The 27,515-nt window shown below is 44.5% G+C and overlaps 1 protein-coding gene across 12 annotated transcripts in view; it reads left to right on the plus strand.

The window, feature by feature from the left end:
- Positions 1 to 27,515, plus strand: part of LOC149358053 (uncharacterized) — a 284,686-nt gene that overhangs the window by 247,763 nt on the left and 9,408 nt on the right. For 10 of the 12 annotated variants that reach the window (XM_089585028.1, XM_089585029.1, XM_089585031.1 and 7 more), the window contains 8 exons: positions 680 to 768; positions 3,009 to 3,143; positions 3,983 to 4,097; positions 5,996 to 6,106; positions 10,681 to 10,801; positions 14,936 to 14,978; positions 17,482 to 17,542; positions 21,376 to 21,443. In XM_089585028.1, coding sequence (XP_089441154.1) covers positions 680 to 768; positions 3,009 to 3,143; positions 3,983 to 4,097; positions 5,996 to 6,106; positions 10,681 to 10,801; positions 14,936 to 14,978; positions 17,482 to 17,542; positions 21,376 to 21,443 — 743 coding nt within the window. Of the gene's footprint in view, positions 1 to 679; positions 769 to 3,008; positions 3,144 to 3,982; positions 4,098 to 5,995; positions 6,107 to 10,680; positions 10,802 to 14,935; positions 14,979 to 17,429; positions 17,543 to 21,375; positions 21,444 to 27,515 lie in introns of those variants that run through there. The other 2 variants (XR_016291914.1, XM_089585033.1) reach the window with 2 other exon arrangements.

Raw genomic sequence — 27,515 nt, forward strand, 5'->3', positions numbered from 1 at the left:
GAGTATGGTAGCTCGAGCTTGGTTCCACAAAGCACATGGCATTGCATGTTTTATAGAATGTGGCACTCAGTTATATGTGAACAAAGTAACATTTGCAGAGACTGGATTTGCTTAATGATGTCAGTACAGTAGGACCTCGTTAACTTGAAGCCCATGTCCCTTGGTTCATATTGGCATGAATCTTCTTTTTTGAGGTTTTGAAATACTTCTGTGCCAAGGGTAATAAGGCATGATGCACCTTTTCAACCTGAACTGACAGCTTCTTTGAGCCTCTAAGAAGTTTGATTCAGTGGTCTTCTGTGAATAAATTAATGTAATAACGCAAACTTACTGGTTTTTAGCTTTGTAGTGCAAGAATGCAGCAGTTTATTTTGTTCTTCTTGAAGAAATGAGGTAAATTATTTATACTTTTGAAGAAATAAGCTCTCTTGCCTAAAAACGTGCAGTACTCTCGGAATGTTGCTTGTTTGTTACTTATTTATTTGCTGTCAAGTTTGTTTGTGATCCTCTCAAGGCATTACAATAGCTAATTAGCAAAAATTTCTCACCACAGGAGCCCATGAATCATAAATAAGGCTATGCTGCCAATTTTGTCATCTCCTAGAGAGTACCCTATTCTGAGTGGGAGAGCCTTGTGGCAGTACAAATTGTGCATCATTGTAACCTGTGGACTTTGCAGATGCGCAAATTTTACGAGGAGGAATTTCACAAGAAACAGCAGCGCCAGTCGGCAGAGTTGGAGATGAGGCGCCACAATGACTACCTGCTGTGAGTGGCGTTCTTCATAGTGCGCGACTGTGCTCTTAGCTTAGAGTATGTTGAAGAGGGGGCGGGGGGTCACTTGCATAAGCGATATTGCACAATGACGCTATCACTGTGGCTGTACCTTTTCACTCAGGATTAAGACCAACGTACTAACTTCAACCATGCCTGTGTCTGCACAAAACCAGACACTTGGGTGCAAGGGGCAGTCAACGTGCAAACAGGTGATTCAAAACCTCTAAAACTGGTGGACTCCCATTGCAATGCAGGCAAGTAGGCAGGTAGGCAGGTAGGCAGGTAGGCAGGTAGTGGCCAACAGGAACCTCTCGCTGACCGATGGCTCGTGTCTAGCTGTGCCATTTCTCTTGCATTCAGTCAGGCACCTCCCGAACGTGTGGAGGTTCACCGTAGATAGCATTGGCTTTCTGCCTGTTCCGCCAATCAGTGGCTTTGATCTCTGGTTGTTATTGAAGTGGAGTCAGGTGGGACACCTAGGGGAAGATGTACTAGTGAGCTGTGCATAGTAAGGTATAGTATCTCAATGCACCTGATGAGTCGGGGAAGGACGAGCAGTTCGTGCCCAACCACAAGCTTGACATAATCGGTGCCTCAGTGCCAGTCTTTAACAAAGTGATTTGAACACTTGGAAGTCTGTGACATACTGCCGTATTTACTCACGTAATTTGTGCACTTTTTTTTTAAAATTAAGGCTCCAAAAAAGGGGGCGCGCAAATTACGCAGAGATTTTGCGAACACGCTCTAAGAAACTCGACAAAGGTCATAATGTGCAATGTATGCAGTATATTGCCGCGTATAATTCAATCCCGCCTCGCGCCCCTCGATGGCGAAAAAAAAGTTGACTCCAAATATAAGTCGATGCATCCCCCTCCCATGCCAGACCCCTCCCTGTGACAGGCACATAGGAAAAGGGATTACAGTGAGAAATGCCATGGCGGTGACATGGCATTATGCACCATGCATGCTGGGCAGCACGAACACACTGAGAGCAGATGGCCATGGGCAGTGGTGGCAAGCAGCGTGTGCAGCACAGTGATAACAATGTGCTCAAGGTAGTAACATGATTGGTTGCCATGGTTAGTGGCACACGACTGCTTGGAGCTGGGCTGGAGGCCTGCTGCCGAGCTGTCATGCTTCACTGGCCGGGGCAGGTCAGCTGCATGGCCTGTTTAAATCAACTGTTGCATTCATTTATGCATTTGATTTAACGGACATTTTAACCCATCAAAATACAAGTGGCGTTGATGGGCGCTAAGCGCCAGTTAAGCAAATTCAAATTAACAAAATCCCACTGTACATTGTTTAGCTGAACTTGTGTAACTACATAGCTCAGCCGCAGTTAATGCAAACTTTAGCTGTGGCTCAAGCAATTGCTGTTTCAAGGACATTTTCTGTATGTGTTGAGAGTTGTAGTTTTTATCATCTCATTACTTTGTTCTCAAAGTTTTTACCAAATGAATGAGAAATGTGCACCGACTAAAATCTGTAGAAAGGGCTTTATACTTTTTTGGTATAGTTGCGTCATGAGGAAGCAAAGTATAAGCTGGTAGTGTGCTAAGTCGTTGGTGCACGATAGAATTTTGTAGAAGCATTAGGTAGAATAGTCTGATATTTCAAAAGCAAGGCACCTGGCAATAAATGCGAATGTTTGTACAAATAGAGTAGCAGCAAAACTAGCAAAGCATACTTCCACATTGATAACACTGTTTAAGCCCCAGGCTGCCTGCTCACCTGTACCTCAGGAGGCTTTCGAATGCATGTTAGAGGTCCTGAATGCTTAGCGGATTGGGACAAGCCAGGCTTGTCATAAGCTGACTGTCGTTTCCGGCTCCTGACTAGTCCAGCTTGTCGTGTGCTTTCTGGCACTCTCAGTCCGGTTTGAGGCAAGTAGGGCTTGTCGAAAGCGTTGTTTTGGTTTGCCAACAGATGGAAGCACGTGCACTATACATTCATTTTGGTAGCATTTTTGAAAAAAAAAAAAAAAACGTCTGTTAAGGGGTTGAACTTCGATATTGACAGATCATGCTGGCTGTGGAGAAGGCCTCCCGCAATTAAATCTTGATGAATTACTAATTGATTAGCATCATTTCAGGAAATGTGTATTGGCAGCAATTTCATTAGGAAGCAGCAGCAAGCTGTGAAACTTGCGTTTGCAATTCTACCATTGTGTTGGTTTGTGACAAGACGTAGCAGCGGGTGTTTTAGCTCTGACTCTCTCCCTATTACAGGCCATCACAGAAGTCCCCCATCCCACTCGATCGGTATGAGAACTCTTTCGAGCCGACTGTAAGTCGAACTTATCGACCATCCGAACCGAAAACCCTTGCCAAGGTGCTCTACAACTTCTTTGCCCAGTCACCTAAGTAAGTCCCTGTTTTCTTTTGTTGTCTTTTATTGATATTTGAAATGAGCCATAGCTGAGGAGACACAGTTTATTGCACTTGCCTCATATTTTCTGAGGGGAGCAATGATAAGTGCAGCGACTCTTAATTTTATGATGGGGTGCAAATGTGCGAAGAGGAAAGTTAGGTTATCTGGTGGCATTCTCGTGATATGTTTAAAAGTCTCAAAATTTTACACCGTCACATCTTCCTTTAGCACAAGTCCTTCTCTGGCCTGGGATATTGCGATATGAAGTAGTGTGATAAGGGAACCCTCTTAATATTCTGACTCCCTGTCTTCTACTGAATTAATTGGCTCCCTTAGCACTTGGTGCAGGTGTACCCAGTTACGATTGACCTGAGCTGTTCAGTTTTGTATGGCAAGGATTTTGAGGTAAAGGCACAGTGTAGTGCCGGCAAATTGATCGAGGTAGGCACATGTGGGCACTACACACCAGAAGGTATTAGCATTGCGCATGATTTTATCTTCAAAAATGAGCCAGACTGTGACATTTACTGAGTTTTAAAACTGCAGGCTCGTTCTTTCTTTTCAGGGAAATTTCCGCTGCAGCAAATATTCCACCTCAGAATACTGCTCAAAGTTTGCTGCAGTGGGATTAAGATTTAACATTGTCAACCTGGTGGGCTTAATGCAGGCACTACTCCATGCCTTGCACATCTAGCTTCACGGTGTGCTTTGCCAGACTTTATTGCCTGGTACTCAAGTGGAATGAGCATGCTGGGATATTGTTCCTGCTTCAGTAATGTGAGCACTGTTCACGGTGGCGTTTGCTCCTCACCCTTTGTTTTTGCATTGGCAGGGAGATCAACCTGCGCAAGGGTGACCTTGTGTACATTCGGCGCAAGATTGACTCCAACTGGTACGAGGGGGAGCACCATGGCCTGGTTGGCATCTTCCCTGTCAGTTACGTGGAGGTGAGCAGAAGTGCATGTTAGCAGTGCCCAGGGTGATCCTGCAGAATGCGCATCCGACCAGATGGCGCTTGAGTGTGGCAAACAGTGTGCTTAACTGTTTGGTCACTGCTGTGCCCTGTGCTGGTATTAATTGTCGATGAATAGTTGAAATATACCTGAAGCTGCTTATGTGCCGTAAAACCCAACACTACACAACGCTACTTGCGAGTAATGCTGCACTTTTTGTCAAGTGGTGGATTTTGCTTTGCTGGTGCTTCAACGTGTCAAAGGCCCTGTGCACTGTTTTCTTATGAGGCACCATGATCATCATTTAAATGCGATAGAGCAACCTCCTGAGCAAGGGCACTTCTGTGATGCTATGTGGAATAGCTTTAGCTGCCAAAGAAGGGTGCTTCTGTGAATAGTTTTGTCACCATGCCTTCATTTACAGTTGCGTGTTTGTCTTTTCTGTGGTAGTAGATTATGAAAAAATGCTTTTGTAGCCAGATAGAAGATGCTTCTAGTGAAATAAGGCATATCTCTCATGCATTGTGTATGCCAATATCATACAACTGCCTAAGCGTTGTTGTGCTTGGTATTGAGATAAGGCATAGTTAATCAAAGGAAGACTTTTTCCCCAGCTTGCGGTACTGTACCACCACACAGCCATACTTAGCTGCCAATGAGGACTTGTTCAGTTTGGGCTCCTCTGTGATATCACCACAGCAGTTCCACAGACATGTTGTACACCCTTCATTATTTTGATTTGCTTTTATTTTTCAGGGAACATTCATGCTTTATGTCATCAGTGTTGTCTTTGTTATCGCTTCAGATGTTTTGTTTGAATTTCAGCTACTGTATTTACTCATGTAATTCACGCACTTTTTTTTTAATTAAGGCTTCAAAAAAGTTGCGTGCAAATTACACAAACGTTTTGCAAACACATCCTAAAAACTCACAAAGGTCATAACGCGTGTAGTGTAACTTTAGTGTGCCAACTGCGACGGGTTCCGCTACCGCCATGCGCCAACAACTACGCTGCGCCGGACGACGACGAAGTTGCCCCGCTCTCTTGGTGCTGGCTACGCCCGTACAGGATCTGGCAGTGTAGACGGGCGTAGCCAGCACCAAGAGAGCGGGGCAACTTCGTCGTCGGCAGGCGCAGCGCAGTTGTTGGCGCATGGCGGTAGCGGAACCCGTCACAGTTGGCACACTACATGCGCAATATTTTGCACTATATTGCCGCACCCCTCACTGGCCAAAAAAGAAAAAAAGTTGGCTCCAAATATAAGGTGCATATTCCTTCCTGCCCCGCCCTACATTACGTAGTTCCCTGTGGGATGGCATAACAGCACGTGCACAGCTCAATGCAGTAAATGCACAACGGTACAATCGCAAAACCAGCAGTATGAGACAAATTGAGATAACAGGCGTTAAAACGGTGCCCTCGCATGTGGCCCGGCCGGCTAGCAGCAAACCGAACAGCAAACGCTTTGATAGTTTGATTCTAGTGCTCGCCGGAGCTTACCGGAAGTTTGCTCGTGCAGCTGTTCGGCTGGAAAAGCAATTGTCAGCGTGAGCGAGCCGGGGAAACGGTGCGCTGCTCCTCCTCTCGCCACTCACACCTTTTGCAGCTGCACACGGTGACGCAACCGCACCGATGTTCTCAAGCTTGCCTTGCGCACACCCACGTGCATGCTGGTGATCTGGTGCAGCATTGTGCGTAAAACGTGCGAGTGAAAGTTGTTTTTTTTTTGGTGAACCCGGTTAATAGCTTAGGGGTGCGCAAATTTCGCAGGGGGTGCAAATTATGCAAGTGCATACGGTACTTTCTTTTCTTGCTCCTCCGTGGTTGTATTTAGGAAAAATTAACTTTGGTCTGGAAGAGTTAGAGCTGAGCTCGAGGTGTCGTTGTGCAGGTGATCCCTGCTGAAAGTGCACACCTGCAGCCACGGCGTGCCTTGGAGGGCTTGGCTCGGGCCAAGTTCAACTTCTCTGCCCAGACACCCGCTGAGCTGTCCATGTTCAGGGTATGTACGTACCACCCACCCAACCTGCCATCTGCTGCCTGGCTTATGGCAGCTTTGGAGTTCGACAAGGGTCATTAACCCTTTCGTTACCACGGGAAAAATGGCTATTTTTGATCGGTCTCTGAGACATCATTTTTTTTTCCTGCAAAATATGTAGGGTGCAACAAAGCAAAATTTGCATGAAAATGATGACAATAGAATGTGATTTTGAGGACATTTATTTCAACTCGAATACTTGGTGTGTGTATTGCAAAAAAAAACGACAAACACACAAAAAAAGTTGAAAGTTGAGAAAAATATATTATTGACATGACAATATCTCTTGGAAAAAAAGTATTAAAAACATTCTGGAAAATCCAAAATCTGTCCAGTTTGTTTATAAGCTAGCCACCAAAAATTTGATTTTATAACTCAAGAATTGTTCAAGCTGGAAATTTTCTTCTGACACTGCTTAAAAAAAGGCCGTTTTCAAAGTGTCCGTGATATGAATTTTTCACGAGCGATGTAATGTAATGCAATGTAATGTAATGAACAATGTAATGTATCAAAATATAGCTTGATAAATGTACTATTTTCAAAGTAAATGTAATGTATCAAAATAAAGCTTGCTAAATGTACTTTTTCGACGTGATGAGTTTGTGCTAAAAATGTTTTTAGAGAAGCAAAAAAAAAAATTGCAGAAACACAAAAAGTATATCCTCCATACCATTTGAGATGATTTACTCATGAAAAAGTAATACAGTGAAACCTCGTTATAGTGAATTGGTAAACTGTAAATGGCATGATATAGCCAAAATTTGTTATAAAATTTCTCAGAAACTCACGCTGGAGGAGCAAAATTTAACCATCAAAAGAACAGCAACTGGGAGAGACCTTTTCCATAACTTTAGCACCGTTTTGAAGCCTCTCGCGGCGATTGCAGAGGCTGCAAAAAACCGAGCGACAAACGTCGGCTAGGTTGGCTTTTCTGCAAAGCACTACAGCACGCGGTGATGGCAGGTCAAATGCCAGGTAGGGTGGCTTACTTGCATTACAGCAGTGTTGCGCAAAATATCACCGCCAGGAATAAAGCAATCATCGTCGTCACCACCTCCGCTCCGTGACAGTCGATATGAGCAGAGGATGGCTGCTAGAAAGCTACAACCACCGACCATACCTCTGATTCCAGTACACTATCGATAGGTGCGAGAGGTGCATACGAGCGCTGGCTGCCTGGCTACCAGTTGTTCTCGCTGCTATATCTTCTATGGTGCTGAAACCCTGGCACTAACGCTTGCCGCACCACCACTAGTCACCTGTGTAGAGAGGCAAAGTTTGCTGCCTGCCATCTGAGTGGGCCCAGTGTGGTGCTCGGCAGTTCAGTATGACTGTTTTGTGGTAAGCCGCATTCGATATTATAAAGTAAGAAATGCATGTGTTTGTTGAAAATATCTAGGAACAGTTTGATGTAGCCAATAATTCGTAATATTCGTGTACACTATAACCAGGTTTGACTGTAAATTGCTTGAAAACGCTTACAATGCTTTGATTATACTAGAAGCTATTTCGGAAGACATTTCGGATGAATTAGGGCCAGTCGGAAGACATCCACAGCTTTGGCGAACAACTTTGGGCTATTACGAGGCATCAATCTGAGGTCTGTGTCCTGATTTCTAGTAGGCCCGAAGTCGATTCCTTTTTGGGCAGATGGAAGTAAATCTTTCTCATATGATGCTGAAACACTGCAGAAAGCAGACGTATCATTCATGACATTGGTGTGATGTGTAAACCGGCTGCATGAGTGAAAAAAAGAGACGAAGCGGAAAACGAAGCCTCCGGGCTGTGGACAGGTGCCCATGTTTCATGCTGAGGTTGCACAGTTTCTTCGTTAGAATCAAATTTTGATGATGCAGTATTGTCATCAGAGTCACTACTGCTTGAAGCACCAAAAAAATCTGCTGCAGAAGCAGCAGAATCGCACGTCGTCTCTGTGGCTGATGCCGTCACTACGCCGGAAACTCAACTTCAGAGGCATTTCGAAAATTGCCGCCTTGCGAGAAAAATACAAACTTGCTAGAAAAAAAAGTAGAGTTTTGAAATCCCAAACTAGGTAGCGCAACAAATCCTTGGCGGCCCTGGTAGCATTGAAATCGTGCCCCGAATCCGTCAGTCACCGGTGATCGATGTTTAGTAGCATGGTAATGAAAGAGTTAAATGCAGACCTCCGTGATCTAAGGCTGTGTCATTGGGCTGTTGCTGTTACAAGTCTTGTAATGTATCTTTGTTGAAAAGCAATGGGTAGCAGAGCTTATTGTCTAGTTGTGGTTTTGAATTGTTTGATGCAGAAGACACTGAAATGAACTCCAGGGCTGGGGAAATTATTGATTCCAGCTAGTAAGGTTCGAAGAGAAAGCAACTCTGCTTCTTTCTACTGCCGAAAGGCTAGAAGGGGAACAGCTGTGGAGGCACATTAATGAGTTCTGCCAGCCTAAGAAGCTGAATTGTATATTTTTTTTTTGTCCACATGGTCCGGGTGCCATATGGCGCAATAAATAGCTGTGTGGCATCATCTTCTTCGGATTGGAGCAGTGATGGTCGTCGCTATACATTGAAAGGGTTAATAATATTTGTAAATAAATATTAATCATTGTACAGTAAAGTTACGTGATATTTATTTTTATGATGAAAAAAACAGTGTGCATTGATTTTGATGTTTGCATTCTTGCTTTCAACCTAATTTTACATCTCTGTGCTTCAAAAGCTCTGCTTTCATGACAACGTAGTTGTTGCTGAAATTAATCTGAAGGCAGTTCCCCGCATTCGTTTGATTGTGAATGCCAAGTGGCAGTGAACAAATGATGTTATCAAATGTCTTTTTTTTCTTTAGAAGTTACTTTGAATTTGAGCCTGTGCGATATGACAGTTCTGAATCCAATCTCACTCCACAGGACAAAGAGAGAAACGTGCAACAAAGGCACTGACTTACAGCTAAAATTTGTTCAAAAGGTGCACACACAGTCTCTAGGCAAGCTGTCAGCTGAGTCAACGTCAGGAGGGGTGTAAAGGTACGGATAAAAGTGATAAATTCTTAAAAGCTGTAAAAGATTTTAACAAGGAACAAGCACTTTATGTAAGAAGATTAAAAAGTTAAAAAGTAGAGAGATCACTTTTTCAGATAGGCAGACTTTTGATAACAGGTTGATGGACGGACTGCTGACACACGTGTCACCATGGTTTTGAAGACACCATATCTAAAGCCCTGTGTGGGCTGGGCTGATGGAGCACTCGAATTCACTCCAGACTGGCATAGGCAGCAACCAGGCCATTCACTGTAAGAAATTCTGTTGCGTGCCAGCTCTCGACAAGACAAAGATGTTGAAAAGATATCACGGGAAGCGCACACATGAGATACACGAAGCTTACCTAATTCAAGACCATGGTGACACATGTGTCAGCAGTACGTCCATCTAACTACTAAGAGACTGCCTATCTGAAAAAGTGATCCTATCTCTCGTAGAACACTTTTAACTTTTTAACCCTTTTACATCCTTCACCTGTATCTTCACCTGTATCCTTCACCTTTATCCATCCTTCTCATGTATCTTGTTGTTTTCATTTTCTTATGTCACTCTCCCCATAGGCGTTTTTCTTTGTTCAAATCTTTTACAGCTTTTAAGAATGTATTGTTTTTATTGGGGCTCTTTACACCGCCTGTGATGTTGACTCAGCTGACAGCTTGCCTCAACACTGTTTATTCTGTGTGCACCTTTCGAATAAGCTTCAATTGTAAGTCAGCGCCTTTGTTGTACGTTCCTCTCTTTGTCCTGTGTTTGCGCTGTTCCCTCTTAACAATGTTCAACCAGCTAGCCCGCAACAACACCCTGTAGGTAGTACCCCAGAAGGCTATTTCTTTGTGTAAACGTAACATGCCAAGAAATGGCATGTCTTTTGTCTGCTGGTATGTACGCTCATGTGCAAAAGACTCTGGGATGTGAGTTCAACAAAATGTCAAGCTTCTATATTGCCCTGGCATGCAACCTGCAATAGTGCAAATGGCTGGACAAATGCACTTGTCAGTTTCAGCCTGCCTGCCATGGCTGTGGAGAAGCTTGGCGTTTTCTTTTTTTGACACGTAGACTGTAGATTTTTGCTCACAAGTCTACTTAGAAGCTTGTTTTAGTTGTAGTTGGCATTTAGGTGAAATACCCAATCTGTAACAATGTGGTATAGTTTAAAGCACTGTGAGAGCTGGAAAACGGAAAAACACCACAGTGAAGAGAACTTTGATGGCCACTTTACACAGTGTTTTTTGTTTCCAGCTGCTGCTTCTCAGTGTATGCTTGTGGTTATGTGATTTGTGGTTTTTGTGAATATGGGAGTAAGCTCTGTCCTCCTGCGACAAGATTCTCTCGTGTGGCATTCATGCTCCTCTGTGGCCCTGATAGTGTGGCCCTGTGAATTAAGAAAGGGATTGCCATTTGTATTTGAAATGCATGTCGCAGCAGAGATTGTGTGACGGCGCGTACTCACAGGAGTGAGGATCTGGCCACCTGTGCCTTTGATGTCCGCAATAATGTGGTGTCTCGTTTGCTCAGGGCGAAACAGTGGTGCTCGTACGACGAGTGGACGCCAACTGGTATGAAGGCCGCATTGGCACCAAGCGTGGTATCTGCCCTGCTGCCTACCTCGAGGTCATATCTGAGCCGCAAGAAATTGGTAAGTTCATTCTCCATCACCTGTTTATTGCCTGTGTTACCATCCTTTCCTTGGAGGCGAAATTCTAGAGGCCTGTGTGTTGTGCGATATCAGTGCACGTTAAAGAACCCCAGGTGGTCGAAATTTCCGGAGCCCTTCACTACGGCGTCCCTCATAGCCCGAGTCGCTTTGGTACATAGAACCCTAATAAACTAAACTAAACATCGTTTCCTTTATCCAGCCAATAGAATCTTCTGGGAGTCTGGCCATCTGAGTAAAGGGATGTCAATCTCCACATCTAAAAAAAGCAACTCAGGGCAATTTTCAGGTTTCATTTTGGCTGCTGCTGTTGAGGATAGCTTATAATCTTGTTGAATTTTCACTTTGTCTTAATAACTTGACCGCTTTTGGAGAGTGAAAATTCATTTAAGCAAAATGAAAGAGTAGGGATGTTGGAAAATAGGTAAAAGCTTCAAATTGCATTTAGGATTTGCTACATTTATGTGCTGGCTTGTGGATTACAGCAAGACCTAAAAGAGTATAGTGACATAGGCAAAGAACGCATTCTATTTTGTACTTTTCTTTCTTATTGGGGAGCCCTCTATGTGCCCTAAGCGAACTATTTTGCTGATTTGTTACATACCGTATGGCTCAGTAAAGCCAGAAGTGATTAAAAACAAGAAAAAGCTAGTGAAGCTGTTGCATGCTATCGCCACCTGCTAGGATTAGGCTTGCAAAGGACGCAATAACACCTGATAAAGACTTTATGGCAACATGGATTTCTGAAACCAGTGGTCATTAGCATTGGTCATTACTGCACTTTGCTGAGAGAGAGAGAGAGAGAGAGAGGGAGACTTTATTGAATACAGGAGAGGTCTCCGTGGTTATTAGCCTAGCATAGCTCTGTCGGTATTGCAAATTTTCATTGTTCTTGTTTTCATTTGTCTTGTTGGCAATCTTCCAACTCTGATGTTTAGAAACTTTTTATGCACTTTCATTAACTTATTAAAAAGATAAATTTATTTCATTTGAAGACGTTTTGCAGATAATACAAGCAAGTTGCAAGCGATTACAGCAACAGCTATGTGTGTGGGTGAAAGTCAATCATCAACATCAGTATTGTTAAGGGGCCCCTAACTTTCTGTGGCGGAAATTTTTTAATTCCACAGGAGACATCAAGTAATGCTTCAAAATGCACCCCGCATTATATTCAGAATTAAGGTGTGAATGTAGTGCGATTTTTTTTTTTTTCAAGCTTTTCAAGGTAGCTACCCAAGTGACCTTCACCACCCCTGGAAAGCTGGTAGGAGAAGCCAGCTTTTTAATGACCTTGGGACAAATCGTGCACTGTGCAAGCACTAAGGAGAAGGTGGCTATGGATGGATATAGAAAGAAGGCAGTGCAGGTCGCTGAGAAAGAGAAGGCACTGAAAAAGTTGAATGCAGTATGAAAAGCAAAGAAAGGCAAACAGGCGCCAGAGCAGGCAGCTCAAAACCCTGCTGCTGCGTGGGAGGCTGCGTGCATTAAAGGTATCGGCTTCGCTCAGTTGTGGCGCCCACATATGGAGCGTTGCCTCAAAAATAATGTTAGCGTATTCATTCCTTCTGTATTTTAATGTGCCATCTGGGTTTACTTTGAGGGCCATCAGCTATGTTTGGTTTGAAGAGTTCAAGATTGCATTATTAATATTTTTTTTAACTTCTCTTTAGTTCTAAGGCTCCCTCCTTGCATTATATTCACGCAGATAAGGCAAAATAGTCAATTTTTCTTCACACTGTCATTCCTGGTGATGTCAGTAACAGCAATAGCATCAAAAAAGAGAGCGTGGCTGCTAACACACCATTCGGCAAAAAAAGAAACTTAAATCCGCAATTTTTTTGCGGAATTGTGGGAAACTAGGAGCCTTGAATGTGGTCTGTTGTTCTGACCGAGTGTACAAGATCAATAGTTGCCCTGTTCGCATTGGACTTAGTTACCTCATGAGGCAAAGCGGCAGAATAGCAGTGGAAAACATGTGAAATCTTTCATTCTTGGGTGCTCTGCTTCGCAGCAGGTGTGTGCACGGCTCCCCCTTACGGCTCAGTTTTGCACACTATGCGGAGTCTGAGCAGCATCTGTCATCAGCACACAGTTGACATGTTTGCACAGGGCTCAATGCCCTGCAGCTGGGGCAGTAGGCCTTCGGACACCACCACCCAGTAAGCACGAGGGCTGAGAATGGTTAAAGGCAGGGGACTATGCCAGCACCTGCCTGTTATGATGAAGCTCGGCAACCTGACAGGAATGCTTGTCCCATGTGGAGAGACTGGCAACTTGCATTTCATTGGAGAGGGCAGTGCATGGGAAGGGGGTCACAGCAGGATGTTTGTATCATTTGTCACTGCATTCCAGTGTGTGAAGTGGTACAAGATGCATTACCGCTATTAACTACAGTTACTAATCCATGGTGGAATTTCGTAACTGTAGTACTGTAGACTCTCATTAATGCAAAAAATCAGGGGACCAGAGATTTTTGTTTGAGTTACCAGAGGTGCACTTTAACATGATCCAAGAATAAATGTGGTTTGCTTTTATGGGTAAATCTGTGCATACAAAAAGCATTCTGGGACGTTTTGACGGTGCAAGTGTTGCTGCAAATAAGCACAACATAAAATATGGGCGGAAGGCACTGATATGTTTAGTCAACCAGAAGTCTCCAACTGGTTGTGTGGTTGAAAAAATTTCAATAGTACACTGGTTTATAATGCACTAGTTTTCCAGTACTGTAAAACCACAACATTTGGGACCTCAAGCGAGTCTAAAATAACATTCAAATTATCCGAAGGTTGAATTTTCGAACAACTACAAAAAAAAAGGAAAAGTTTTGCTCTGGAGCAAATTTAATTGGTAAAAAAATTAAGCAGTGGTTCGATGCTTTTGAGTGAAAACTACATGGCAGTGATAATTTTTTTCAATTCCGTCGTGCTGTATTGCATGTCAACTGTCAGGAATATTGTTACGGGGTAGTTCCGCTTGGGATTGCAGAGAGCGGACGCGGAAGACAGGGCTTTCAAACAACGGGCGTTTTCTGCAGGCACCAGCCGACACTGCTCGACCGTCGTCTTCTCCAAAAACTCACGAGCTTCGTCTTCATCCTTCCCTATGCGCATATCAGTGCATGCACCGACTAATGCAGCAATGTCAAAGCAGAACTACTCCAAAATAACAGGGCCTTCCATGGCCTCCTGCACAGGTGTGACGCTGTCAAGATGGGGCCTTCTAACAAGTTTAGGTTTAGGTTTATGGGGATTTAACGTCCCAAAGCGACCCAGGCTGTGAGGGACGCCGTAGTGAAGGGCTCCGGAAATTTCGACCACCGGGGGTTCTTTGATGTGCGCTGACATCGCACAGCACACGGGCCTCTAGAATTTCACCTCCATCGAAATTCGGCCGCCGCGGCCGGGACCGAACCTGCGTCTTGCGGGCCAGCAGCCGAGCGCTGTAACCACTGAGCCACCGCGGTGGGACTAACAACAAGTGGTAGCGCCCATGTAAGGATGGCTTCACCACAGAAACAATTAGTAACTCATGATAAGCACACATTTTTGGCGCACAGGAAGAACCACGAGGACGGAAGTGAGAGGTACGCACATTCGGTGCGGGGTGACAGGGTGCCTCCAATAGCTTGAAGGTGTTGAATGGGTCTCAGCACGGCCCCCCATCCAGACCACTTTCGTCTTTGGACGGGCCAAATTTTCCCCTTACGCACCACCACAAACCTGATGTATCCAACCTCAGCCACCGCTCTTTTGCGTGCTTGGAGTATTGGACTAAGACAAAAAGTTTGAATTGAGCATTTAAGAGAAACTGTGGTACGTATTAAGTGGCTTTAAAACTCATTGGAAATACACTCGGGCAACGAAAATTTTGATATTTGTTTCAGTTAACCGAAAGTACAAATTATCCGAGTTTGAGTTATCATGAGGCTACTGTAGTGTTGGGGTACTTAATTCAGCACTGTGTGCCTCCTCCTGCTTGAATAGCCCACCCTTGGTTTCTCTTCTTCTTCTTTTTTTTTTGAACGAAGCCTCACGAAATGTACTTTTGTAGCCAGTGTATCTTTTGGCAAATGAAATTCTTTCATGTTTTGCAGCATGTGTGTGTTTTCTTTTGCAGTGTCTACAACCGTGTCGCCCAAGCCACCTGCTAGCCCTGTGTAGTGAGTAGCACCTACCTGTGTCTTGGTCCGTTTTTGTCTCGGACAGCTATTTCATGAATTGCTCTACTTTCCTTTTTTTTATCTGTGCGTAGACATGTGTAGAAGAGTTACCTCCCTGTACAAAGCTCGGAGTTAGCCTTATGTTTGGAAAAATCTAGCTCGGCATGCTAGTGTAACAGAGTGGATTCCAAGAGAAGGCAAGTGTAGCAGGGGGCAGTAGAAAGTTGGGTGGGCGGATGAGATTGAGAATTTGCAGGGATACAGTGGCAGCAACTGGCAAAGGGCAGGGTTAATTGGAGAGGCATGGGAGAGGCCTTTGCTCTGCAGTGGGTGTAGTCAGGCTGATGATGATGATGATGACCTCAAGTTAAAGTGTACATAAAATGTGCTGTCGACACTTAGACTAATTGTCACTCTCAGAACTAAGGTACCGTATAATCTTGTGTAAGGGCCACACTTTCTTTTTATTCGGGTGTGAATTTTGAAGACGCATAACCACATTTTTTTTAAATAAATTATCTAGTCCAAAACGGGGTGCAGACCATACATGGGTGCGGCCCTCACATTAGATTATATGGTATATTGGTCTGGCTTTGTGATTAGACTGCTTGCTGTTATCCAACAAAAGCAGTTAAAGGGCAACTGCAGCACTTTTTTGAGAATTTCGCGATATTCAAGGATTCGAATCTATATAGGTTGGAGGTAAAGCACGCAAAGTGTTTTCGCACTAACATTTAAAATAGTGACGTAATCGACTATTTAATTTTGCGCTTTTCCTCAATGCACCGGAGGAGTGCAGGGAAACTCAGCATGACGTCACGGAAGGTATGATTTCAAATTACCGCTGTCGTCAGCCACACCCTGTCCTGACTCGTTAGACACTGCCAAACAACTCTTGGCAGGGTTCGCCTTCGGTGGTGTTAGTTTTTTTCCTTCAAAGCAGGCGTTTGTGGATTGGAAATGTACCGATACCTTCGATGACGTCATCATGCGCCCCCCACTTGGCGTTGTGCGCTGCGGAGAAGCTTGAAGGGCGTCCGGATTTTAATCGGCGATCACTTCACTGTTTCAAGTGCTAGCCCAAAAAGACTTCGCATGCTTTACCTGCAGGTTTCACACATTCGACCCTCTTAAGCTCGTTGATTTCTAAAACCTAGGCAGTTTCCCTTTAAACTGCCACACCACATAAGGCAGACCATTAGTGCAACTGCTTGGAAACCTCTCCGGACTCCTTCCAGACGTAAACTAGCGCATGTGTCATGGATTTGTGGCACCCTCTGTGTGCAGCTTCACAAACTAGTCCTTGTGATGTGAGCACAGCGCGAGAGCCTGGCAGTTCAGTGCGTGTGATGAAAGGCCAGCGAAGCTGATCTGTTCACACCGGTGGGGGTTCGAATCCTGCTCACAGCTATAAGTATGGGAGGCTTTCATTTATTTACTTAAACAGGGTCAGAACACCACACACCCATCTACACACACATACGACAGACACTGGCTTTTCTTCACGATCGGGCTTCTATTGCTGACGCATTAATATTTGCCAGGCAACGCTTCAGTAATGTGCGCAACACCATCGACTGCACCAAAGCCTCTGACGCATTAAAGTATACTGCCTGCCATGCTGCAGCGGCTGCCATCAATGTCATGCCACTATCGCTTCATGTGTCGTGCTGCCCAGTCGTGCATCCTTCACCCTTCTCTTATTTCCCTTTTCTTAAGGGCTCGTGCCGTGCGGCCCCAGAGTTATCAATAAGGTGGCTTCTCCTAGCAGCTTGCGAGTCTGGTTGTGAAGGTTGCTGTAGGTATATTGAAGAGCAGCAGAAAAAAGAAATCTCGTTACATTCGTACCTTGGTTTCTAATGTAATGGGAGGTGGGTTCTGAAACAGATAATCTGAGGAAGAACACTCGCATTACATTTGTGTAAAGAGGATAAAATTTACCTTACAGTAATTGCTACACACAAACCAAAGTTTCAGTTTTCAAGATATACCCATCAGGTGGTGCAATGTCTCTCACAAACTCTGTGGCAGCTTTCAAATGGCCCGCTGAAATTTTTCGATCATAGGTAGTCGACATTCTATGGGTGTGGTTAGGGAAGCGTTAACTTCACAAGTTCTAGCTGCAGGTACAGTTTGTGTAACTAATGTTGCAGACCTTTATTCCTTGGCTTTTTGGTATGCAGTGCTTTAGCATGAAGATTTAGCGTCTGATATAGCGGTGCACAAAGTACAGAAATAGTAAGGATAGTGATGGTCGTGGTGGTGAAAATGTCACTGGAGAAAGAGAAAATGAACAAGTGTTTGCTCACTTATCAAAGTTAAAATAAAAGTGAAGCGCTTAAAATTTCACCTAGAAACTTCGCATTGTGAATAAATAGCTTCATGCTGCGATGGGTGTAAGCAAAAATTTTTTTTCCGTGTTAGCTTCATAAATGTTTGTGATGACACATGGCTGCAAGAAAAAGCTGACATGGCCTGCTCCCTTGCACGCTACCCCTGCCAGTGGTCCCATTGTGGGTGACGTCCGGTCCCAGAGGAGTCCAGCCAGCTACAGCCCACAGCAGGTGGGTTCAGCCTCAGTGTCACTGCATGCGCATATTCTGAGTCATGTGTTTGTTCATTCATTTACTGGCGTGGTTAGTTACTGGCCTATGAGTGTGTATCTACAGGCATGTTTCACAAAATCAACGCCACGCTGTGACTGCGCCGTGAACTAGTCTCAGAAGCATTAGTTTGCCCCTTTGCGAGTGCTCGGTGGGTGCATTCAGACGTTGTTGTCATAGTTTTCCTGCGAAAATATTGGTTGGTTTTCACGGCATAGAAACCACATGCTGCAGCTGCATTGCAATCCGGTCTTTGGAGAACTCTACCAAGTGGTGGTGGGGCTGCATAGCTAGCATTTTCGTATGTCATCTCTGGAATGTCGTGGCAAAAAGAAAGCTCAGCAGCACTACTGCGTGCCTTTTTATACATCGAGATGGAAAATCCGGGAGGTACAGTTCTGTTGCTTAATTTAACACAGCTAGGAGCCCGAAGAGAATGCAGCTTTGGGTGCAAAAAGTGCAGTTTGGCAACCGGCCATAGTGTTGATGGTCGTGTTTTCGAGGCATTTTCAGGGAGATGACTTCTTTCTTCGAGGTAAGGACTCACTTCCATTATAGCTTTCTTTGGGTTTAATTGAACTACTCAAGTCATAATCGTAGCTGGTCGTTGCAATTGCAGCTGCGATGCAACCGTAATGCTCGCAGAGTTGTACCTCGTCATAACCCAAGCTACAACTAGAGCACTGGAATTTAATTTTTTCTGCTCTGCATTTTTTGTTTTCGTATTGGTGTCTGTTCATTCTAACACATGTTTCGCGGTCTACAAAATAAAATATCAAAGCAAAGCAACCCGTGCTGTCGTGCCTCTGAGAGTGCACCCTGACTCAATGGTATCGAGTTCATGCCGCAATGCACATATGTGTTTAAAAGGAAGAAGCAGCGCGAAGCAACATGGACACACGAAGACACGACACACACACGAGCGCTGTGTCTTCGTGTGTCCGTGTTGCTTCGCGCTGCTTCTTACTTTTAAATGCAATACCAACTAGTCCAAAATCCTTGCTCTTCTGAGTGATGTACAAATGTGAACAGGCTTGTATTTGAGCGCTTGAGTGGTCCTCTGCACAGCAAACGCAGCAAAATTTTACAGCAGGTACTGCGTTTCACGTCCAGTGTTCATGCTGGAGCTGAGCTGCTCAGAAATAGAACCAAGGAACGATCACATTGCCCTTAACATAGCACTTGTGTGCTGTGATTTTGTCTGCAGCACATTGCTCCAGCATTCTAAACAAATCTCCTCACAAATGTACATACAAGGGCATTGCTTGCTTGACTGAAGTGAGCGTTGTACATAAATGCTCCTGGGGTTCAGCTTCCTGAATTGAAATCCAAGCACACGATGGTAGAAAGCGAAGCTGTCGCGAGCCATTTTAGCTTTCAGCGTTATGCAGTGATATCACAAAGCCCTGCTTACCTTAACAGCACAACGGTAAACACAAGATGTGCTTGCATTTTTCTGCCTTTCCCGCCGGTTTGGAACAATGTAACATCACTAAAAACATCCTGGAGAGGGAAACAATCATGTGCGGTTCTGCCTGCACGGCGGATGTTTGCAGACACAGGTTGACGATCTCCTTTTTGTCATCGGTTCTGTATATTACACTGATTATACAAAGTGTTCAGCTAAAACTAGGCACTCACCTTCAATGAAAAAACATGATTCAGTTGTGCAATCAAGGAAACTTGTTAATGCACTCAGGCTGATCACAGGTGGAGTCCTCTTTGCAGTTGCCGTCTTTCCTCGACTGCAACATTGCCTATAGTTCATGAAAATTGCCAGTAAGGCGACATAAAGTTGCAGATTGTGTGTGCATATTTAGTGCTAACAAAAGGGGAAATTTTTTACCCACATCAAAGCGGTCTAACATCCCTGTCACGCAGTCATTTCGAAGGCCCTCGAATTGATAGTCTGTCCACTCAAAAATACAATCGAGCGCTGCCACACTAGCGGCTCTGATCACCATTGATGCAATAGTCTGTCGGGTCAACGGAGCACTGCGGAACTCTACTGAGGTCTCAAGGGCCTTATGCAGTGGGGGCTGCAAGCACTCAGACGTGGAGCACGTGCAGCAACACACTGGGTAATAAAATCATTGCAGTATTGTCTCTGAAAAACATGGCACTTTAAAATATACAACGTTTGCAGAATAAAAAGACAGGCCAGGCTACAAAGCATCGCAGCAAGTGCAATACGATTGTTGCCAGCGATGCAAAAACAACCACCACCAGCTTCTTCAGAAGTGCATAAATGCTACTGCAACATGTTCAAGACAATGAAGTTCTTTTCATGAGTCATTAAAGGTGCACTGAAGAGGAATCTGAACTCGTCTTTTTGCCGCGGGAACTCAATCTACACGTTCCGAGCATTCTTAGAAACTTCGATTTATTGCCCTGTGTGGCTGATTTCCCTAATTAAATTGAATTAACGTCTGGCTCCCGCCTTTTTTTTTTTAATTCTCCCTCGTACGGTGGGCGGAGTCGACCAACGCGGGGAGTGCCTTTCACCCAGTCCCGTGGCGGCTTGCCGCTCTGCCATCGGCGGAGTAATACGTAGTAGTCCGTAGAAGCAAATAGTCCACGCGTATTTTTATTTCTGCGGGCTTAATTTGCGGTTATATTATCTGCAAATGAAACTATTTATTCACGGAAACCTAAAAAACAAAATGAAGCGAAAGCAAAGCCGCCACGGGACTGGCTGAAAGGCACTCCACGCGTTGGTCGACTCCGCCCACCGTACGAGGGAGAATTAAAAAAAAAAAAAGGCGGGAGCCGGACGTTAATTCGATTTAATTAGGGAAATCGGCCACACAGGGCAATAAGTCGCAGTTTCTAAGAATGCTAGGAACGTGTAGATCGAGTTCCCGCAGCAAAAAGACGTGTTCAGATTCCTCTTCAGTGCACCTTTAATATTACTGTAACAAATAAACATTTTGTTTTTAACCTTTTCAGGTTAAACTTGTAAGCTAATTGCTAGCCATTGCTAGCATGCCTGCAACATTATTAGTGGCGACGGTGATGCCACAACACCTTGTGATAAGATGATAGAAACTCTTGACGGCGATCTAGTTTGCTGTGTAGCAATGGCAGAACTCCTTCGAATTCGATAGCAGTTGAAAATCTCAAAGGCTGTTGGCTCGATAGCCTTTGAAAATGCCCATGTGACACGGGTATAACAAAGCTTCTGGCAATTGAACTCTTGTGTGGCGTGGGGAAAAATGAAGAGAAGTGTGGAGGAAAGGGAAAGGGACAATGTATATATGTGGAGGTCAATGTTCTCTAGGAGTTTCGGCCTGGTTAGCCATCTGTAAGATGTAGCGAACGGTATGGCTAAGCCATGCACTAGGTAAAAGGGCTGGGGTGGGCGAGACCTGCATGTGCTTGCGTTCATGGTGTCGCAACATACCAGACACCATCAAAGTACCAACATCCATGCAATGCATTACGTGCAGGTGCGTGCAGAAGTTTTCTGAATACAGAAGCCACACAGTAGTGCATGAGTGATCGGCCTACAGGGAATAAATAGTGCTCGCTTACGAGGCCACAGTCAAAGCTTGACTGTCTGGATGCAGCAGCAAATCGTGCTGGTCCAAACTACTACTAGCAGTAGAACACGAGTTTCAAGTTCGTGTTTGAGATTATGCTACTTGAGTAATGCAAGACTAATTTCATGATGCGGCATGAAAAAGAGTGGACACTGCTCTTTTCTGCTGTGCATACCTACCAACTCGTCAAACTCATCATCTTGTTCGAAGCTGTGGATAATTTTTCTCCTGTCTGTTTTTCGTTTTTTTCAGGGTCGTCGCAAGGAAAGCCCCCAGCTGACATCAAGCGCCTTGCATGTGGACAGCTGTGAACCTATTTCGTAAGTCACAGCTTGGCGTATTACTCTTGGTGCCCAGTTCTTCTACACTGGGCTAGTTCATGCATTTCTGCCATTTTAATCAGGAGTCTTACATTGGGTGACACAGTGCATGCTCCTTTAAAGCCTCTTGTGTAGCATTTAGCTATGTTTTAGTATCATATAAAACTTTGTTGGTGTGCCTATCATCTAGATTGGTTCTGCGAACCTATGAATATCATTGTACTAGATGTGCTGTTCATCTAGATTTGTCATCATTTTTTTTATCCATGAACCCTAAATGGGAGATACACATGGGGAGGGGGGTGAACATCATCAAAATAATATTAAAAAGGTCACAACAGTAATGCAGTTGTAATGTGGCAGGTAACAGGGGAAAAAATTCATGCCTCACTGGCGATGTCATTCGGTCAGATGAAAACTGCCATGGCAGCTGAAGAAAGCTATTCACTTTAGAAAAGAAAAGGAACTGTGGACGTTTGAGACAACTGCTGGGAAGAACGTATCAATAAAAAGAAACAAAACTGGACTAACTCTTGTTAGGACTTTGAGTAAGATATTAGAGATTGTCAGAACTGTCGCATTGATGACAGCATGGATAAATAGTGAATTCGATTCTTCGATGGCAACTGGGAAAGACGATTTGTTGAATGGATTTGTAGTCATGCCACTGTTGAATGCTCATGGAACTGAAGAAACGGCCCTATAATCTGAGTGTTGCAAAAAGTGTTGAAAAAAGTTTAAAACAATTATTGGAATGGATACAAACTAGCAACTTTGAGTATCTGCCATTAGCTGGCGCTGTGGGAAGTGTCACAGATGAAATAAAGCAGGTGGCGTGCTTTTGACATCTTTCAGACTTGATCTGGATTCCAAATAGCTGTGCCATATTCACTGTCAAGACAGAAGTATTATCAACTAGATTTTGGATCGAAGGAGGGGGACAAACCAAGGTATTGCCTGGTAACCCCAAGTTGTTTTGAGGGATGAGCAGCAGTGACATCCTTTGACCACATATGAGGTTGGATCAGCAAAACACAGTGCGGGGCTGCTTGGTGAGGCATTGTTTTCTTGAAAAAGTAATCCAGCACTACATTTTAAGAAGAGGGCACAGAAAGAACCGAGTCCTGTGAAGTAAGCTGATCACGAAGCCTTGCGGAGCACACACACACAGCTTTAGCAGCTGGGGAATTCTCGTTGCCAGTAATAGCAAATTGGAGCGATCAGTGTGAAAGTAACGAATCCATCTTAATATTCAAGAATGAAAGCTCAGGCATGAATGTTTAGTGAGGGGGAATGTGGTCAAAAGCTTTCAAGAAATTCAAATAGGAAACCAATTTAAAATGAAGAGAATGAATTTAAGATCTGTAGTGAATTCACAAAGTTTCCATCAGTAACTAAAGCAACCCGCTGCAGTGGCTCAGTGGTTATGGCGCTCTGCTGCTGACCCAAAAGACACGGGTTCGATCCCGGCCACGGTGGCCGAATTTTGATGGAGGCGAAATTCTTAGAGGCCCGTGTGCTGTGCGATGTCAGTGCACGTTAAAGCACCCCAGGAGGTCGAAATTTCTGGAGCCTTTCACTATGGCGTCCCTCGTGGCCTGAGTCGCTTTGGGACGTTAGACCCCCATAGACCATAAACCAGTAACTAAAGCAGAAGCCGTGCTGGTTGGGAAAGAAGGAGTTAATGTCAGGAGAGTGGAAGTCTTCATGAACTATATAATCCACGAGGGAGTGGTAGCTGCTGGACTTAACAGTAATCAATGAAGTTTGTTGACAAAAGAAGGATTGCAGTCAGGGGTACGATAGCATACAATTAGTATGACTGCACTAGAAGTGAACATTGGTTCTATAAACTTGTGAACATCCATGTGCCTTGTGTTACTGCTGCGTTACTGAACCTTCAACGTCATCAGGTTCTACCATGCGGTCATGAGACTAAGGAGTTGACTGAAGAGGTCTTGTCTCAGTGAGAGCCTGATGCTTGGAATGTTTTTTTTTTTTTTTCTGATATCACAAGCCACCCATGATTGGCAGCCTTAATCGCTGCTTGTGTGCAGCCACTTGGGTATGATGTGAGCACTATCCAGAGAGAAAAAAATTTGCCATTTTGTTTAAGAAATGCGGAGGCAAGAAAGGATCATGCGGGCACTTCGAGCAATGCGCAGTTTGAGCCCAGAGAAGCAGAGTGGTGCTATTGTAAGGGGAGACATCTTTCCAGGTTGGTCCTTTCTCTGTGTTTTTCTTTAAGCTTAATCATAAGGATGGTAATTTGTTGCCCTGCTAGCACTGGCAGAGCATCTGGCTAGGGTGTGTTGGTTTATTTCTTTTTCTCATTTTGCATATTTTTTGCTAGTATGTAGTGCTACCGGGGCAAGTAATACAAAATACAAAGGAGTGCTTTTTGCCATTAAGATTTTATGAGAAGCAAACTATGTGAGCCGGGTGCAGTATAGTTCTCGGTATAGCTCAGTGCTTTCACTTTTCATTAAGAATGTTGCATCATTACTACGGGTGTGCGAATATTGGGAATTTTTAATGTGAATCGAACATATTTGTTTTTTGTTTCATATTCGATGCAGGAAATGGATGTTTGAAAATTTACAAATAATTGGCAGTGATCGAATGTCGCTCACTTTCGTACATCCAGCCATGGCTGGATTTATTAATGTCGGGCTAAATTATCTGAAGGTCAAGTTTAAAGTGCCAAGGAAATTTTCATCCTCTTTGCCTTCTTCTCATGTGACAGGTCACATTTGGACGTTGCTGGGCTTGGACCTCATGCGAAATTCCAAAAGTTAGCTTTCCTACATATCACACATGATAACCAGATGGTTGACCCCCATTTCAAACTATCAGAACGTGAAAGTGTTTTTTTTTTTTTTTTGTGTGGCCCTTCCATAATATGTTGCATACGTAACAGCAGCACGCATGACACTCGCCCTGTCGCCTTCACAACTCTTCTGGCGTGAGCTCTGTCACATTGTTTTGGTCAGCTATGATATGCGGGAAAGCCCATTTGCAGAACACTATGTGAAGCTCCCGAAGAGGGTCCGGGTCGTGCTGTCAGCGGCAGGGCAGGCGATTGTGTAAAAATCCCGCCTGTTCAATGGTGCATTTTAGCCCATGCACCTCTGACGTGCACAATAGCAGGTGGGATGACGATCAGCGAGCGTCCATGCTGGGCGAAAAAAAAGCTGGCAGCATGGTTTTGCTTTCTGAACTTTGCCGCCAGCACACAGTAATGGCGGCTATCGGCCGCGCATACGTACGCCACGCCGCTTTCGGATGCCAGTTGGCACGTCGCTGCTCATTTCTTGTTTTCTTTCCAAAGCAGTCCCGTCGTTCCAGCGCCAATATGCGTACCCTCATCTGCATTGATCTTGCATCCTCCTAGCACGCCAAATGGCATAGCAGTGCACGCATCATGTGCTGTTTGCTGTCTGTGTGATGGAGCCTCCTCATGATATTTTTCTTTAGAGCGGTAGCTCTACTCAACGCAAAAGTCACTCACCATTCCGTGCCTGGTTTGACCTTGGTTTAACCTTTGAGAAGCACAGCATAGCAACAAATTGGCCTTGGCCAGTATGGACCAAAATCAATGTCCAACCATAATTGAGTGCGGCCGACACGATGACGATCTCCAAATTTTGCCCAAGCCAGTGCCAAAAAACTATTGCTCAACCTTTGGGTGTAACCCTTGGGTATAACCCTTGGGTATAACCTTTGGGTTTTTCTGGTCCTTTGAAGTCCGAATTAACTAGATTTTACTGTGCAGTGTGGCTGCCAGTCTTGTTAAATTTTATTTTAATTGGCATGTAGTCATGTGTAAATTCGTTGATTCACTGCTTTTGTATGACTACATTACAGGTTGCACACTGTTATACTGTCTACTGTTGCCTGCATTCATTTCTGTGAATATTTTTTTTTACATGGTGCTGAGTCAAGTGTAGTTTTGTTTAATTTTGGTTACAAAGACTATAAGACTTTTAAGAAATAAGGAGAACAGCATTTACTTCTTTATCTTTTCTAAAATATTTTTTTCATACTGAGCATATAGCTGCTGTTCGATTCAATGTTCGATGCCATTTTCTCTCTATTCGTATTCAATTTGTATTTTAAAATTTTCAATATTCATACAACCCTAGTCATTACGATCATTAGGAACACAACAAAATAAGACCAAGAGTTGGTCATCGACCAATTCAGCTCACCATCTGTGTGCCACTTGCTGTGGGATGTAATTACTGTGGAAATAGTGATCAGGTTCTCCCTAGTTTAGTTCTCAGGACTGCATGGTATGCATGGCTCATCTGTAAAGTGGCATCAGTCTGTGCGCTAGAGAGAAAAAACTATAGTAAGACCTCTATACTTCGAACTCTGTTAATTTGAAAAATTTCTGCGGTCCTGTAATGTCTAATGCAAATTTGATCCTACAATTCGAAGCAGTGTCCTGCACCAGCCTGGTTAATTCGAAGATCTGGGGTGCTCTGTGGGAATGCCCAATCCTAATTTTGCTGTCAACTGTTGAAGCGACGGCCCCTCAAAGCCACGAGGCAGCACTGCAGAGCGATGCCGATACTGATATGCGAAGCGACCCAGCCCCGCTACTCCCAGCACAAAAATCAGTCTATGGTACTGCCTGCGGTCTGCTGAAGTGTGTGCCTGCAGCGGAGAAGACTGGTTTCACTGCAATACAGCCGTGTGTACTAGTTTCATATTGGTGTGGAGGTAGCTGTGCGCACACTTGCCGCTCCTTACCAGCCTGGCCGTCATCAAGGCGGTGGCAGCGCATAGCGGAGGCGCCGACATTCTTGCTCCCACCCCTAGCAAAGTCAATGTGTGTCCCACGACGTGACCATTCTTGCTCTTCGTGGCAGTGATGGATTGACTGCAGGGTCGAAGGTAGTTTTGGACTAGCAGCAGGTAGTACACGCCCTGTGCCGATGCCTGTTCCTGATGGGGCGCATGAGGCTCCACGCATCAAAAAGTAGTCAGTTCGTATGCAGATTGGTTCAGGTAAAGAAAATTGACTTGCGCGGCATTTACCCAGCTAGTTCATGCTGGCAATCGCATCCTTGGACTAGCGGTACATGGTGCAACACGAAACTTGCGATTAAATACAGGGCATACGTCGCAGTGGAATCCAAAACTGCAGGACTGTTTGCAGTGCGGTTTGCCACTAGAGAATGGGGCCGCAATCTTGTCTGGGTGGCAGGGTGGAGTGCCATTGTTTTCGCTTTTGATCTCCATTGGCATCAGAGTGCTGTCCTAGTGATCGCATCACTACACGTTTATTGCTTCAAGCTGCGCGTGCCGATACCATGCCACGGGAAACTACAAAACAAAGTGTGGCAGCAGGATGAAGCAGGTGGGGAGATGCGTCGACTTATATTTGGAGCCAACTTTTTTTTTTTTTGTCAGCGGAAGCAACAGATGGGGGGCGAGTCGACTTTTACATGGCAGTGTACGGTAATTGCAAATTTCGTCCAATAAAAAAGTAGCCTGTTCCCACAACGAAATTTTTTGCCTCGGTCCCATTTTTTTTGTCATGGTGGGTTAATTCAAAAACCCTGTTAATTCGATTTTTTGCGGTCTTTATACGACTTGGAATTAACGAGGTTTTACTTAACTCTTTCCTGTCCGCGGGGAAAATGGTGGTTTTCAGGTGATGTCATTAATATTTTTTTTTCTTTAAAGGGACACTGAGGAGAGCTCTATTAGTATTTTTTTATAGCAAAATCCGATAGTTCGGCATTTCATGGCTTTGTTGCCACTTGGCCGGCAGCGAAAGATGCATTTATTTCTAAGAAATTTGGATTCGAAGTTGAAATAGTTTTTCCCGCCGCTCTGATTCAAACTTGGGGTTCTGCTATGACGACACAGAACTAAGTGACGTGAAACATGGCATTCACATGACGTACGCAGACTCCGTGATTTCTGGCGGCCAGCAGTGCGGCCCAGCAGCAGCCGAAAAGAAAGCTACCGCCGGCCGCACGTTGAAGGCATCTATCGGCTATTGCGGCTGTCGCTTCGTTTAAATTTGCACCGGCGTTTTGCCAGCGTTACAATGGA

The sequence above is a fragment of the Amblyomma mixtum genome, chromosome 3 (genome assembly GCF_055824585.1).
Source record: "Amblyomma mixtum isolate Tamu chromosome 3, ASM5582458v1, whole genome shotgun sequence".
NCBI lineage: Eukaryota > Metazoa > Arthropoda > Arachnida > Ixodida > Ixodidae > Amblyomma > Amblyomma mixtum.